This window comes from Haliotis asinina, chromosome 16 (genome assembly GCF_037392515.1).
Source record: "Haliotis asinina isolate JCU_RB_2024 chromosome 16, JCU_Hal_asi_v2, whole genome shotgun sequence".
Lineage (NCBI taxonomy): Eukaryota > Metazoa > Mollusca > Gastropoda > Lepetellida > Haliotidae > Haliotis > Haliotis asinina.
In genome coordinates, this window is record NC_090295.1 from 36,239,563 (window position 1) to 36,252,745 (window position 13,183).

A 13,183-nucleotide genomic window follows, 5' to 3' on the forward strand; every position below is an offset into this window, starting at 1 on the left:
GATGACAGCAGATCTGTCAAAACTGACACAATGCCTGTCTTGCATGTATGAAAACCATCTGTCCAGGGCTTAATTAAATACCAGATATGACATTATTATATGGTAGGCACAAGTTCATGGTGAATACAAATCTAGGAGAAATCACGAAAATACAGAAAGCTGACAGACTTACTTTTGTGGATTTCTGATAAGCAAAGGGAAGTAACTCTGAAAACCACTGTCAAATCCCTTATTTTATCGGGCCAGTTATAAACAATACATCTCACAGTAGTATTTCACATAGCTGCTGTCCAAACAAGGCAGAAGAATGGTCTGTCTAGCTGGAAGTATCATATCAAGTATAGTATCCGATTATTCACAATCAGCCATGTAGTACTTGTCCTTACTCATGAGTGTGTCTGTTTGTGTGACTGACTGTATGTTTGTTATTTTGTTTGTTGTTTAATGCCACCTGCAATATTCCAACTATATGTTGGTGGTGTGTGAGTAATCCAGCCTGAGGCAGAAAATCCAGTGATCAATGTCATGAGCATAGAAGCAACCAATAGGGATATGATAACGTGTCAGTAAGCCTGACCACAGATCTGTTAGTTTCCTCTTACGACAAGCATGGGTTGATGAAATTCTAATCTGGATCTTCATGGGTCATATGTGTGTAGTGGTAGGACAGAGGGTACTGCAGGTGAAGATGCATGTGTTGTTGGACATCTTACTCAACAAAATAGCAGCTATATATGCCTGGCACAATTAATCAAATCAGGATCAAGGAAACAGTAGACTGATGATGAAAACATTGATCAACACATGAAAGCAAAAACTGTATTGATCAACACATGAAAACAAAAACTGTATTGATCAACACTTTAGCCAAGAAAAGAGTGAGCCTAACACTCATCAAATGTTGATATTATGGAATGCTGGGCCATTCTAACCCAGAATCCTGACAAACAAATACTAGAATGACCTTTGGTGCCTGACAATCCCAACATGGGAATACATGTTAAACAAGGACTGCAACAACAAAAAATGGTTAACAAATATCGTAACTGCATGATAAGCTTACAGTGTTGTTACAACATAAGCATGTCCTCACCTGTGTACAGCGTCTATCTCCCACACTTTCAGCTGCAGACCACCAGTGACCAGCACTAAGTTACCCGACTTTGTTCTCGCACATCCAAGACAAATGATCCTCTCCGTGTCCTCATCATCAAGAGTGGCCAGGTAGTCTCCATGTGGAAGTGAGCGAACTGAAACAACAGAAAATGCCATCCAGAACCAACTCATTCCTCATGAACTTGTTTGTTTGTTTGTTTGTTTGTTTGCTGCAGAAGCCACTACCTGCAAAATTATATTGATGGTGGCCTGAACATACTGAAGTCTAGCTAGAACAATCCAGTGACTAATGTTTTCAACAAAGTCCTTTATTGTTTGTTTGCTGCCAAAGCCACATTGTGGAAAAATTACTGCTGATAGTGACCTATACATAATGGAGTCAAGACAAAGAATTGATTAATGTTTTGAGCAACGTCCTTCATTTTTGTTTGTTTGTTCTTTTGTCTGATGTGAAAGACACAAATTAATGCTTCTGGTGACCTGTACATAATTGAGTCTGGAGGAGACAAACCAATGAGTGACATTTTCAGCAATGTCCTTCATTGTTTGTTTGTTTATTTGTTTGCTGCTCAAAATGACACTACAAACTACATAACTGAGACAAGACGAGACAAATCAGTGATTGATGTAACGAGCTTCAGGGTACAATTATTCACAATCAGCCGAGTCACTAACTTGTTTGCACCTACCAGCAAAGATTAGTGAGGGTTACCTGTCACTAAAGTAAAGAAATACAGACATCTTGTTTACCGAGATGGCTGTTTGTCCACGTGACTTACTGTTGATGTAGCCGAGGCCGTTGTCGAGGTCGTAGCTGGACGCGATAAGGAGGTCCTCGAAACAGCAGATGGCATCAGTCGATGCAAACTCGTCTGTGTGGTTTGGTATTTTCTTTACTATACCTGAAACATGCATGTTCAGGTAACTTTCTCGGTCATACTGTCATATAGTCCGTTTGGCTCAAAAGCAGACTGATGAATTGCAATTAACTCAAAAACTAATAAGTATAACATACTGATACTTTGATTATTGAAACGCTGATCATAATCAAAATATCATATCAACATTGTAAGGTTTTAGCAGAATTTTTGTCATAATAATAAAAAGGTTGACTAATATTGACAAAATATTGACATAGTTCACAGTTTCTTATGAGGGAGAAGTGCAGAGAAAGGTACAGCCAGGTGTCTGAGAAGCATCAAGTGCCGCGAAAGTTATTTATTCATTAACCTGTGCTGTGCTGTGTCCATGCTTTCTTGCACACCTGGTTGTCCCTTTCTCTGCACTCCTCCCTCGTAACAGTATCGTGCTACCATCTTCTTACTGCTACGATCCATCACACCATCTAATATACTACCACCATCTTTTCTGCCACTACCATCTTTTGTCCCATGTAATATGGCACTACCATCTACTAAAGTACTACCATCTACTAAAGCACTACCATCTACTAAAGCACTACAATCTATTGTGCCAGCTGATATGTCACTACCATCTTACATGCCAAATATATCATACCACACTTACCTCTCTTCCATTCAAGGAGCTTGATGTTGATAGCATCGTCTCCATAGAAGACCATTTGCTTGAACACTGCCAGAGATCGGATGAACCTCGGGGTCACCAGAGACCCAGACACAGATCGCAAGTTCTCCGACTCGTACATACATGCCAGGCAGTTATCTCTGATCTGGAACACTTTCAACAGCCCAGTGGATGACGTGCTGTAGATGTGGTTGTCTGCGATCTGGAAAACGTCAGTGAGTTTTTGTTTGTGGTTAGATTGTTTTGTTTACTTGCTGTTTATTACTCCATTCAACAATATTAAATCTACATGTATATGATGGATGGACCAAACAATCTCTACCCATCATCATAAGCAATGATCTATGAAAACTGTGATACAATGACATGTATCAATGAAACCTATAAGACTAGCTAGTTACCTAATGAGTTTTTGGAAACAATACCTAACCTTGACCTGTTGGCGGTCTGTTAATAACTGACTCTGAAGCAGACAATCCAGTGATCAACATCATGAGCATCATTTTATTTGGATCCGATGACAAGAGTCAACTAAGTCAGTGAGCCTGACCATCCGATGCCGTTAGGCGCCTCTTACAAACATGGGTTACTGAAGACCAATTCTAACCTGGATCTACAGGGGCTTGAAGGACAATAACTCTACTTTGTCCCTGAACCTGACCTCTGAATCATTTGCCTCTCATCACCAGTATCAACTGGGCAGACCTAAAGCCCCACAGGAGACACAGTGCCAGTAATAAAGTGCAAGTCTATCACCAACCAAGATCTTTTATGGATAAAGTTGTTCAGCATCAACTGTTTGTTCACCTGACGAAGGGGCCTGAATGACCCTGAAATGTGGTGTTTCAAAGAATTGAAAAGGATATTTATCTATAAATGATCTTGGTCACATGTACAACTTCTAAATTCCATATCAAGACATATCATCCACCACACTTACCTTCATAGCAGTGACAGCTCCCTCGAAGGCAATGACAGAGTGGAGATTCTCGCCGGTCTCCATGTCCCATATTTCCATCTTACCGCCATCTGAAACAGACATGGCAACATTCCCTCTGATTGTATTTTACAAAACAAATACCGGTAAAACTTATGGTCTTCTGTTTGAAGTGAAAACGTACTGATGAATTTCACTTCAAACACAAAGGTAAACCAAATAAAGTGAAATTAAGATTGCAAAATCTCATGTTTTTATCTTGCCAGTTGAAAATTAAAGTCCCAGAATTTCATTCAACTTAGGATAAAAGTTGTGCAACAAACAATCAAAGATTCAGATTATTTTTGTTGGTTTGTATTACAAGGGGGTAAGTGCAGTAGTTGCAACAAAGAAACAAATACACGTGCAAAACGTAATGAGTGTTAACTTAGATCAACCTTACTTGTGTATTTCATTCAGTGTGCATACCTACTTGGTATACAAGTAATACAAACAAATACATCAATTTATTGCTAGGTTGTATCCCGCTATCGGGAGGCCTAGATGTAACACTGCAGTATCGCAGCACGGGACACAAGAAATGGGCTTCACACATTGTACCCATATGGGGAATCAAACCTGTGTCTTCAGCGTGATGAATGAACGCCTGATTCACTAGGCTACCTCACCACTACTGTTGTGTTGAGAAAAAGATCACAAGATTATTATTTATGTTATGCTTCTTTCAAGAAACAATCTGCCACGAAGAAAAATGAGCAGCGAGATATCCTTTTCAAGTCTCTCTGGGTGTTTATGCATTCATCGTAATTCATGTGTCTTACACAACACACATCAATACCTTGGCTGTATGATGGTGGCCTGTAAATACATATGGATAAAAGAATCCATTGACTGTGTTCAATAGGACTGCAATAATTAGGTTGACTCATCAAAAAGTGAATCAAACAACAAATCTTAAATTTTTTTGCAAATGTTTCTTTGTTATCTGGGGATGGGCTACAGGCTGTCAAAACAATTTTAACACACATGGTATCAGACATGTTGGCTTTTATTCTGGTGAAAGGACAACCTGAAAATGAAAGCAAGGGAGGTAACTGTACCTGATCCAGTCACAATGAGACCTTTCTGGTTGCAGACAAGTCGTGTGATGGGATTGTAGGTGTACACTGAGTTGAGTATGGCCCCTGAAACAGATGATGAATGCAAGGGTTTATGCAATCTCAAAAATAACCCCAGACTTGTTCTGAATTTCAGTCCAAAGTTGGGAGCAAAGGGCAATGAAAAATGGATTAAAAAAAATTTCATCTTAATATATTTCAAACAAATTTATTGATTTGTAGGAATCCCAGTATGAAACAGGACTAAAAAAGAAGGAAAGGCTACAATGTATAGTTTTACATATGTTAGTAGTTAGTGAGTGAGTGAGTGAGTGAGTGAGTGAGTGAGTGAGTGAGAGTTTAGTTTTACTCCACACGCAGCAATATTTCAGCTACATGGTTGAGGTCTGTAAATAATCGAGTCTGGGTCAGACAATCTAGTGAGTGATCAACAGCATGAGCACTGATTACATAATTAAATATTATGTTGTAAACTCTTGTCACCATTAACTTGAAAGTAAACATGAATTTCAGACTAAATTTCAATGTTAAATTACATATTTAGTTGACAGCTTTAACTAACTCTATCCAATATCAGTACCTTGTGAAATTAAGCACAAACTTCAAAGCAAAGTAAAATATTAGGGAGTCTGTGATTAAGATTTTAATGTTGAAAACCCGAGGCACCCCAGAAAGCCCTATGTTTCCAGACAGTTAAAGGGTCACCATGTGTTTCCACCTTGAACACTGCCTGCTTTCAAGTAGAATCTACCTTGGATTTTTAGGGCTAAATCCACTATATATGTAGGTGCATTGAGTTAGGAGTTCCTGTATCAGACAGGAACAGTCATACATGTTGCCTCTACTATCACTCATAAATGCCAGAATAAACAAGGAATAGATTGACTCAGATCAGAACAGGAGCAGGGATTTGCCTTGCGATGAGTAACAGTTGGTACTGCATTCCTTCGACTGATCTCATCATGTGTTCATCATCAGACAGCACAGCTGAGGCACATGTGGTTCTGGAGAACTATAAATAGATCTAGTTGTTCCAGATAACAGTCTTGCAGGGAATGGTATCCACAAGGATATTGTTGATGGATAAACTGATCCCCAGGATTTGCAAATGTATCAGAAAATACCATAGTGTCCTGTGACTGAGGATGAAGTGTACGTAAAGTCATGAGCAGGAAATATATCTGGATATGAGTGCCATATAAATGGACTTGTACCTTTCCTTTTACTATTACTATGTGAGTAAGTGAGTGAGTGAGTGAGTGAGTGAGTGAGTGAGTGAGTGAGTGAGTGAGTGAATGAGTGAGATATCGTTCGTTCAGCAAGCTTAGCAACTCATGGCGACCCAAGTTGAAGATCCCTAGATATCAGTTGCAATTTTACATTGTACCATATCTTAAAAAAGCAGTTCCCTGAGAAAGGCTGTGCTGGATGTTAAATGCTCAGTTCATAGAGGAATGGTACCTACCCGTTGCAATGTCTCGCATCTTTAAGGAGAATTTCAACAAGAAAGGATACATACCTAGGGCAACGTCTTATATCTTTAAGAAGTTAACTGAGAAAGGATACATACCTGTTGCAATGTTCCAGATCTTAAAGGAGCAGTCTGTTGATCCACTGATGACAAGACGGTGATGAAGTGGCTTGCCAGCCAAATAACCTACAAGAGAATCTGCCATGTTACTAGTAGTTCAGTTAGAGTATTCGCTATAGGTAAATAAGTTGACTTCACGCTTACTCACTAATGAATACAATAACAAGTCAGCAGCTGGACAATGATTCTTAAATTCACTGAAACAATAACAAAACAAGAATCATCAGGAGATGACATACCCTGCGGCCCCCACATATAGCAGCTAGACTATGATTCTTAAATTCACTGAAACAATAACAAAACAAGAATCATCAGGAGATGACATACCCCGCGGCCCCCACATATAGCAGCTAGACTATGATTCTTAAATTCACTGAAACAATAACAAAACAAGAATCATCAGGAGATGACATACCCCGCGGCCCCCATATATAGCAGCTAGACTATGATTCTTAAATTCACTGAAACAATAACAAAACAAGAATCATCAGGAGATGACATACCCCGCGGCCCCCATATATAGCAGCTAGACTATGATTCTTAAATTCACTGAAACAATAACAAAACAAGAATCATCAGGAGATGACATACCCCGCGGCCTCCATATATAGCAGCTAGACTATGATTCTTAAATTCACTGGAACAATAACAAAACAAGAATCATCAGGAGATGACATACTCCGCGGCCCCCATATATAGCAGCTAGACTATGATTCTTAAATTCACTGAAACAATAACAAAACAAGAATCATCAGGAGATGACATACCCCGCGGCCCCCATATATAGCAGCTAGACTATGATTCTTAAATTCACTGAAACAATAACAAAACAAGAATCATCAGGAGATGACATACCCCGCGGCCCCCACATATAGCAGCTAGACTATGATTCTTAAATTCACTGAAACAATAACAAAACAAGAATCATCAGGAGATGACATACCCCCGGCCCCCATATATAGCAGCTAGACTATGATTCTTAAATTCACTGAAACAATAACAAAACAAGAATCATCAGGAGATGACATACCCCGCGGCCCCCACATATAGCAGCTAGACTATGATTCTTAAATTCACTGAAACAATAACAAAACAAGAATCATCAGGAGATGACATACCCCCCGGCCCCCATATATAGCAGCTAGACTATGATTCTTAAATTCACTGAAACAATAACAAAACAAGAATCATCAGGAGATGACATACCCCGCGGCCCCCACATATAGCAGCTAGACTATGATTCTTAAATTCACTGAAACAATAACAAAACAAGAATCATCAGGAGATGACATACCCCGCGGCCCCCATATATAGCAGCTAGACTATGATTCTTAAATTCACTGAAACAATAACAAAACAAGAATCATCAGGAGGTGACATACCCCGCGGCCCCCATATATAGAAGCTAGACTATGATTCTTATATTCACTGAAACAATAACAAAACAAGAATCACCAGGAGATGACATACCCCGCGGACCCATATACAGCAGCTAGACTATGATTCTTAAATTCACTGGAACATTAACAAATCAAGAATCATCAGGAGATGACATACCCCGCGGCCCCCATATATAGCAGCTAGACTATGATTCTTAAATTCACTGAAACATTAACAAAACAAGAATCATCAGGAGATGACATACCCCGCGGCCCCCATATATAGCAGCTAGACTATGATTCTTAAATTCACTGAAACATTAACAAAACAAGAATCATCAGGAGATGACATACCCCCCGGCCCCCACATATTTGAAAGAACAAATCACCTGACAGTTACTTGATGTTTTCTTAGACTAAGTTCGATTTGTTTTCATGGAAGTCATGAAAGATATAAATTCCAAATATCTGTAAACAGCAAAAGGCACCACTTACAGATCTGCCTCATATATCTGCCAAGTTATAAGACATCAAATTGTTTCTTTGAGAATCTTTATTTTCCCTTAAACACATTTTTTAAACCTGCATAAAAATAGTAAAGGAAACCATATTAAGGTGCATATCTTGTGACAATACTTTCTAGACAGAGAAAGGCACCAGCTCAACCCTTGGTTACTACATGGAAAATGTGAAACAAAATTCTACCCCTCCATTTTGAGACTAAGTCCAATACGTTTGTATGGAAACCAGGGAAAGTAAGTTATATTGCTATTCTTATCATTTCAAAGAAATTGTTTCTTGGGTTATGAGTTCCCATGCCAGGCTGACTGGTTTCAACAAAGTCAGAGGTGTGTATGACTTGCATATCTTCAGACCTTCCTACTATATCAAGCTCATGCGGATACTGTTAAAAGTAATGTCTTCACAGTTTCAATGTATGGAGACTTCAGTCAATCATTTCATCCCTTATTTTAAGGCATATGGAACCCTAGGTTCAGATGTTTCGCTGGCTAAATGAGTGATATCTGAAGTAGAGGGCTTCACTCCGAGTGCAGTCATCATAAGAAAAGCATCCATGTGCTTTAACTGTCATAGTTCACATCAAAACTGGACTTTCTTTAAAGGTCACATGCAACCAAGAAATGAAACTTAATTGATTGCAGTACCTAAATCACTGTTCCATCTGATGACAAATGCAAGACAGATGATAAGATATTTAGACAGACCAGATTTTTGTGAAGCTTGTTCTGACAACAAAAAAACAGTTGTCACGCTGCCAGTATGTCCTCCAAGGTTTCGGAGCTGTCTCCCTTCCTCCAGATCCCACACTTTCAATGTCGTGTCTCGACTGAAGAAAATAATGATGACGTCATACACCTTCCAAAACAGCCAATGTGACAAACTGACCTTGATCACCATACTGATTTTGTCATAGGAACATAGAGTAATATTATACCTGTTCCATTAAGGAGGCATGAAATTGAATCAAATCACGTGAATTGATAATGTAAGACTTCTATAAGATCAAACCCTGAATTAAAAAGGTTTAGTTTTGTATAACTGACTTTGGCAGACATCCTGAAGTTCGAGGAAGATGAAGACATGGAACATTTATTGCCAGAACTTCTTCCTACTAACGTTTAGGGTCAACCTAAGCCTATGAGGAAACCCTGACTATCATCACAATGGATAAAGAAGTTTAATAAATGAATGTCAGTTCAAATGGAGCTCTGCAGAAGAAATGTCTGACCTTGCTGTCACAAGGATTCTCCCATCTACTACAAGGTCGTTGACAATGTCGCTGTGGTCTGGATACTCTGAGATGAAACAAAAGGAACTCTTCCATTTCTTCCTCAAACTGTGAATAGGATCTTGAACATCTGTCAAAAACACAAACAAAGTAGTGTGTTAGACTGTCAGAATTCAAGGACAGGTCTTAAATGTAAGTCTTGTCATGAAATACTGTGGAAATTGGGTTGGGATGTAAGGCGTTGGCAATAAAGTGAATGAGTGACTAGTTAGCCTTTAAGGCAGAAGGTCTCCGAAATTTACCACTTTGGGAAACCCCACGAGCATTGGTGGTAAACACCAAACCACTTGGTACAAGTCAACCCCATTACAGGGACAGAGCACACCCAGCCGCAGGGCCATAGCATGCCCCACTACAGGGACCCAGCACACCCCACAAGAAGGCTCCAGCACACCCACCACAGGGACCCAGCAGACCCCACAACAAGGCTCCAGCACACCCCACCACACGACCCCAACACACCCCACTGCAGCACACCTGACCACTGGGCCCAAGCACATCCCATGACAGGGCCCAGCACATCCCACCACAGGGCCCAAACACACCACACTGCAGGGCCAGTGCACACTTTGCCACAGGGCCCCAGCACATCCCACTACATGGCTCCAGCACACCCCATCACAGGACCCCAGCACAACCCACTACAGGGACCGAGCACACCTCACCACCCCACTACATGGCCCAAGCACACCCCACTACTGGACCTAGGCACACTTCACCACAGGACACAGCACATCCCACCACAGGGTCCCAGTAAAATCAACCACCGGGCACAAAGCACAACCCATTAGAGAACTCAAGCACACCTCACAACATGGCCTCAGCACATCCTATCACAAGTCCAAGGACATCCTACCACAGGACACCCACACAACCACCACAATACCCCAGCACATCCCACCAAGTACACACTAAGGACTGTCCTTTCATACTCCTAATCACTAAGCCCATGTACACCTCCTCCAACCATGCCTATTTTGAGATAAAACTGTGGAAAGAATAATCCTCACCCCACTTCTTTTTCTTCAGTGCTGTTTTCTCTGAAGTATGTTTAACAACTGGTGGCTCTTGCTTCTTAGGAGGGTTCTCCTTCTCAGGGCTAGAAGCACAAGATAGAAATCATGAGACTTTCAGCTATAAGCAGACATAGCCAATTGAAAAGAAGTTAAAGAGTACCAGTTTTCATGCAAGATTAATTTAAATGACAGTTTGACTGACTGAATTTAGTTTTATGCTGCATGCAGCAATATTACAGCTACAGTGGAAGCTGTATAAAGTGCCATCTGCCCAATCCGGTAAGTTGTCAACAACAGCATTCGTGGCATGTACATTTATCATCAGCTCTACAATCTGGCAAGTTGTCAACAACAGAATAAAACCTCAGTCCCATCCATGGCATGTACACTTATCATCAGCTCTACAATCCGGCAAGTTGTCAACAACAGAATAAAACCTCAGTCCCATCCATGGCATGTACACTTATCATCAGCTCTACAATCCGGCAAGTTGTCAACAACAGAATAAAACCTCAGTCCCATCCATGGCATGTACACTTATCATTAGCTCTACAATCTGGCAAGTTGTCAACAACAGAATAAAACCTCAGTTCCATCCATGGCATGTACACTTATCATCAGCTCTACAATCTGGCAAGTTGTCAACAACAGAATAAAACCACAGTCCCATCCATGGCATGTACACTTATCATCAGCTCTACAATCTGGCAAGTTGTCAACAACAGAATAAAACCACAGTCCCATCCATGGCATGCACACTTATCATCAGCTCTACAATCCGGCAAGTTGTCAACAACAGAATAAAACCTCAGTCCCATCCATGGCATGTACACTTATCATCAGCTCTACAATCTGGCAAGTTGTCAACAACAGAATAAAACCTCAGTCCCATCCATGGCATGTACACTTATCATCAGCTCTACAATCTGGCAAGTTGTCAACAACAGAATAAAACCACAGTCCCATCCATGGCATGTACACTTATCATCAGCTCTACAATCCGGCAAGTTGTCAACAACAGAATAAAACCTCAGTCCCATCCATGGCATGTACACTTATCATCAGCTCTACAATCCGGCAAGTTGTCAACAACAGAATAAAACCTCAGTCCCATCCATGGCATGTACACTTATCATCAGCTCTACAATCTGGCAAGTTGTCAACAACAGAATAAAACCACAGTCCCATCCATGGCATGTACACTTATCATCAGCTCTACAATCCGGCAAGTTGTCAACAACAGAATAAAACCTCAGTCCCATCCATGGCATGTACACTTATCATCAGCTCTACAATCTGGCAAGTTGTCAACAACAGAATAAAACCTCAGTCCCATCCATGGCATGTACACTTATCATCAGCTCTACAATCCGGCAAGTTGTCAACAACAGAATAAAACCACAGTCCCATCCATGGCATGTACACTTATCATCAGCTCTACAATCTGGCAAGTTGTCAACAACAGAATAAAACCACAGTCCCATCCATGGCATGTACACTTATCATCAGCTCTACAATCCGGCAAGTTGTCAACAACAGAATAAAACCACAGTCCCATCCATGGCATGTACACTTATCATCAGCTCTACAATCTGGCAAGTTGTCAACAACAGAATAAAACCACAGTCCCATCCATGGCATGTACACTTATCATCAGCTCACAATCCGGCATGTTGTCTAAACCAGATTATTTCTTCATTTCCCCGATGAGAGCCGGTTTAGACAGCTTCCACTGTATATGGCAGCAGTCTATAAACAATCGAGTCTGGATGAAACAATCCAGACAAAACAGCCAGCACTGATCAAGGCATTTGAGAACTGACCAAGTCAGCAAATCTGTAAGTCACCTCTTACAACAAGCATGGATTACTGGATCAGTTCCAAACCGGATCTTCACAGTTTGGAAAATAAATTGTAGCTGGAAAATTGAACTATTGTAATATAAAAGAATCTGGACCACTGGTCTTTGTTAACTCCACAAAAGTAACAAAATTTACTGATTACCAGTAGTTCAATAATAAGTAGGTCTTGTAGGTTTTTGATCTCAACTCTCTATTTTGAATGAGGTGATTTTTGTCTAAACTGGACTGCGGTTCAAACAAACCTCAAATCTGGTTTAGATAGCTGTACTAAATATCAAGTATTTTCTCGAGAGAATAAGGAATATGAATTATTTATGCTTGAAATAAAGAAAAAGTATCAGACATACCTTGGTTTAACTTCTGGATCTGTTTCCATGGCAATGTCCTCTTGATCACTGTTCGTTGGATCTGTGATGCCCGTTATTTCAGCCTCAGTCTCTGTAAAGGTTGACCAATCATCTGAGCCGAGAGACGATTCCGGGGGAGAGTTGAAGGAGTCAAATTTACCAACATCATCATCGTCAGACACCTGTGCCAGGTATTCCTGCAGCTTCTCCCGAAACTGGGACTTCTTTCCAATCTAAACGAAATAGCCAAAGAATGTATTTGAATGCACAGACGTTTCTTCTAGACGGAACTCTGTCATGTAATGTTGGATCAATGGCGTCTCCATCACCCTTGTTGACAATGGACAAGACAGCCATTGATTCCTGCACTCTCCGTTGCTTGTTTCTGATTTTCAGTGTAACATATGAAATGGCCAATCTATCCCTTACATGTTTATAAAATAACTCCTTGGCAGCTGCCAT

At 40.5% G+C, this 13,183-nt stretch overlaps 2 protein-coding genes and 1 long non-coding RNA gene across 3 annotated transcripts in view; 1 reads left to right on the top strand and 2 right to left on the bottom strand.

Annotated features, from left to right (window-relative positions):
• LOC137267557 (COP9 signalosome complex subunit 7b-like) overlaps positions 1-13,183 on the bottom strand; it is a 519,024-nt gene that overhangs the window by 338,765 nt on the left and 167,076 nt on the right. The gene's annotated exons all lie outside the window — the stretch shown is intronic.
• LOC137267559 (uncharacterized) overlaps positions 1-13,183 on the top strand; it is a 192,136-nt gene that overhangs the window by 148,113 nt on the left and 30,840 nt on the right. The gene's annotated exons all lie outside the window — the stretch shown is intronic.
• Positions 1-13,183, bottom strand: part of LOC137268282 (WD repeat-containing protein 5-like) — a 71,942-nt gene that overhangs the window by 53,511 nt on the left and 5,248 nt on the right. The window contains exons 2-11 of the mRNA XM_067802826.1: positions 12,722-12,954; positions 10,507-10,595; positions 9,437-9,566; positions 8,913-9,034; positions 6,287-6,373; positions 4,699-4,782; positions 3,602-3,690; positions 2,644-2,863; positions 1,896-2,018; positions 1,094-1,250 (exon numbers count right to left, since the gene is read on the bottom strand). Coding sequence (XP_067658927.1) covers positions 1,094-1,250; positions 1,896-2,018; positions 2,644-2,863; positions 3,602-3,690; positions 4,699-4,782; positions 6,287-6,373; positions 8,913-9,034; positions 9,437-9,566; positions 10,507-10,595; positions 12,722-12,954 — 1,334 coding nt within the window. The remainder of the gene's footprint in view (positions 1-1,093; positions 1,251-1,895; positions 2,019-2,643; positions 2,864-3,601; positions 3,691-4,698; positions 4,783-6,286; positions 6,374-8,912; positions 9,035-9,436; positions 9,567-10,506; positions 10,596-12,721; positions 12,955-13,183) is intronic.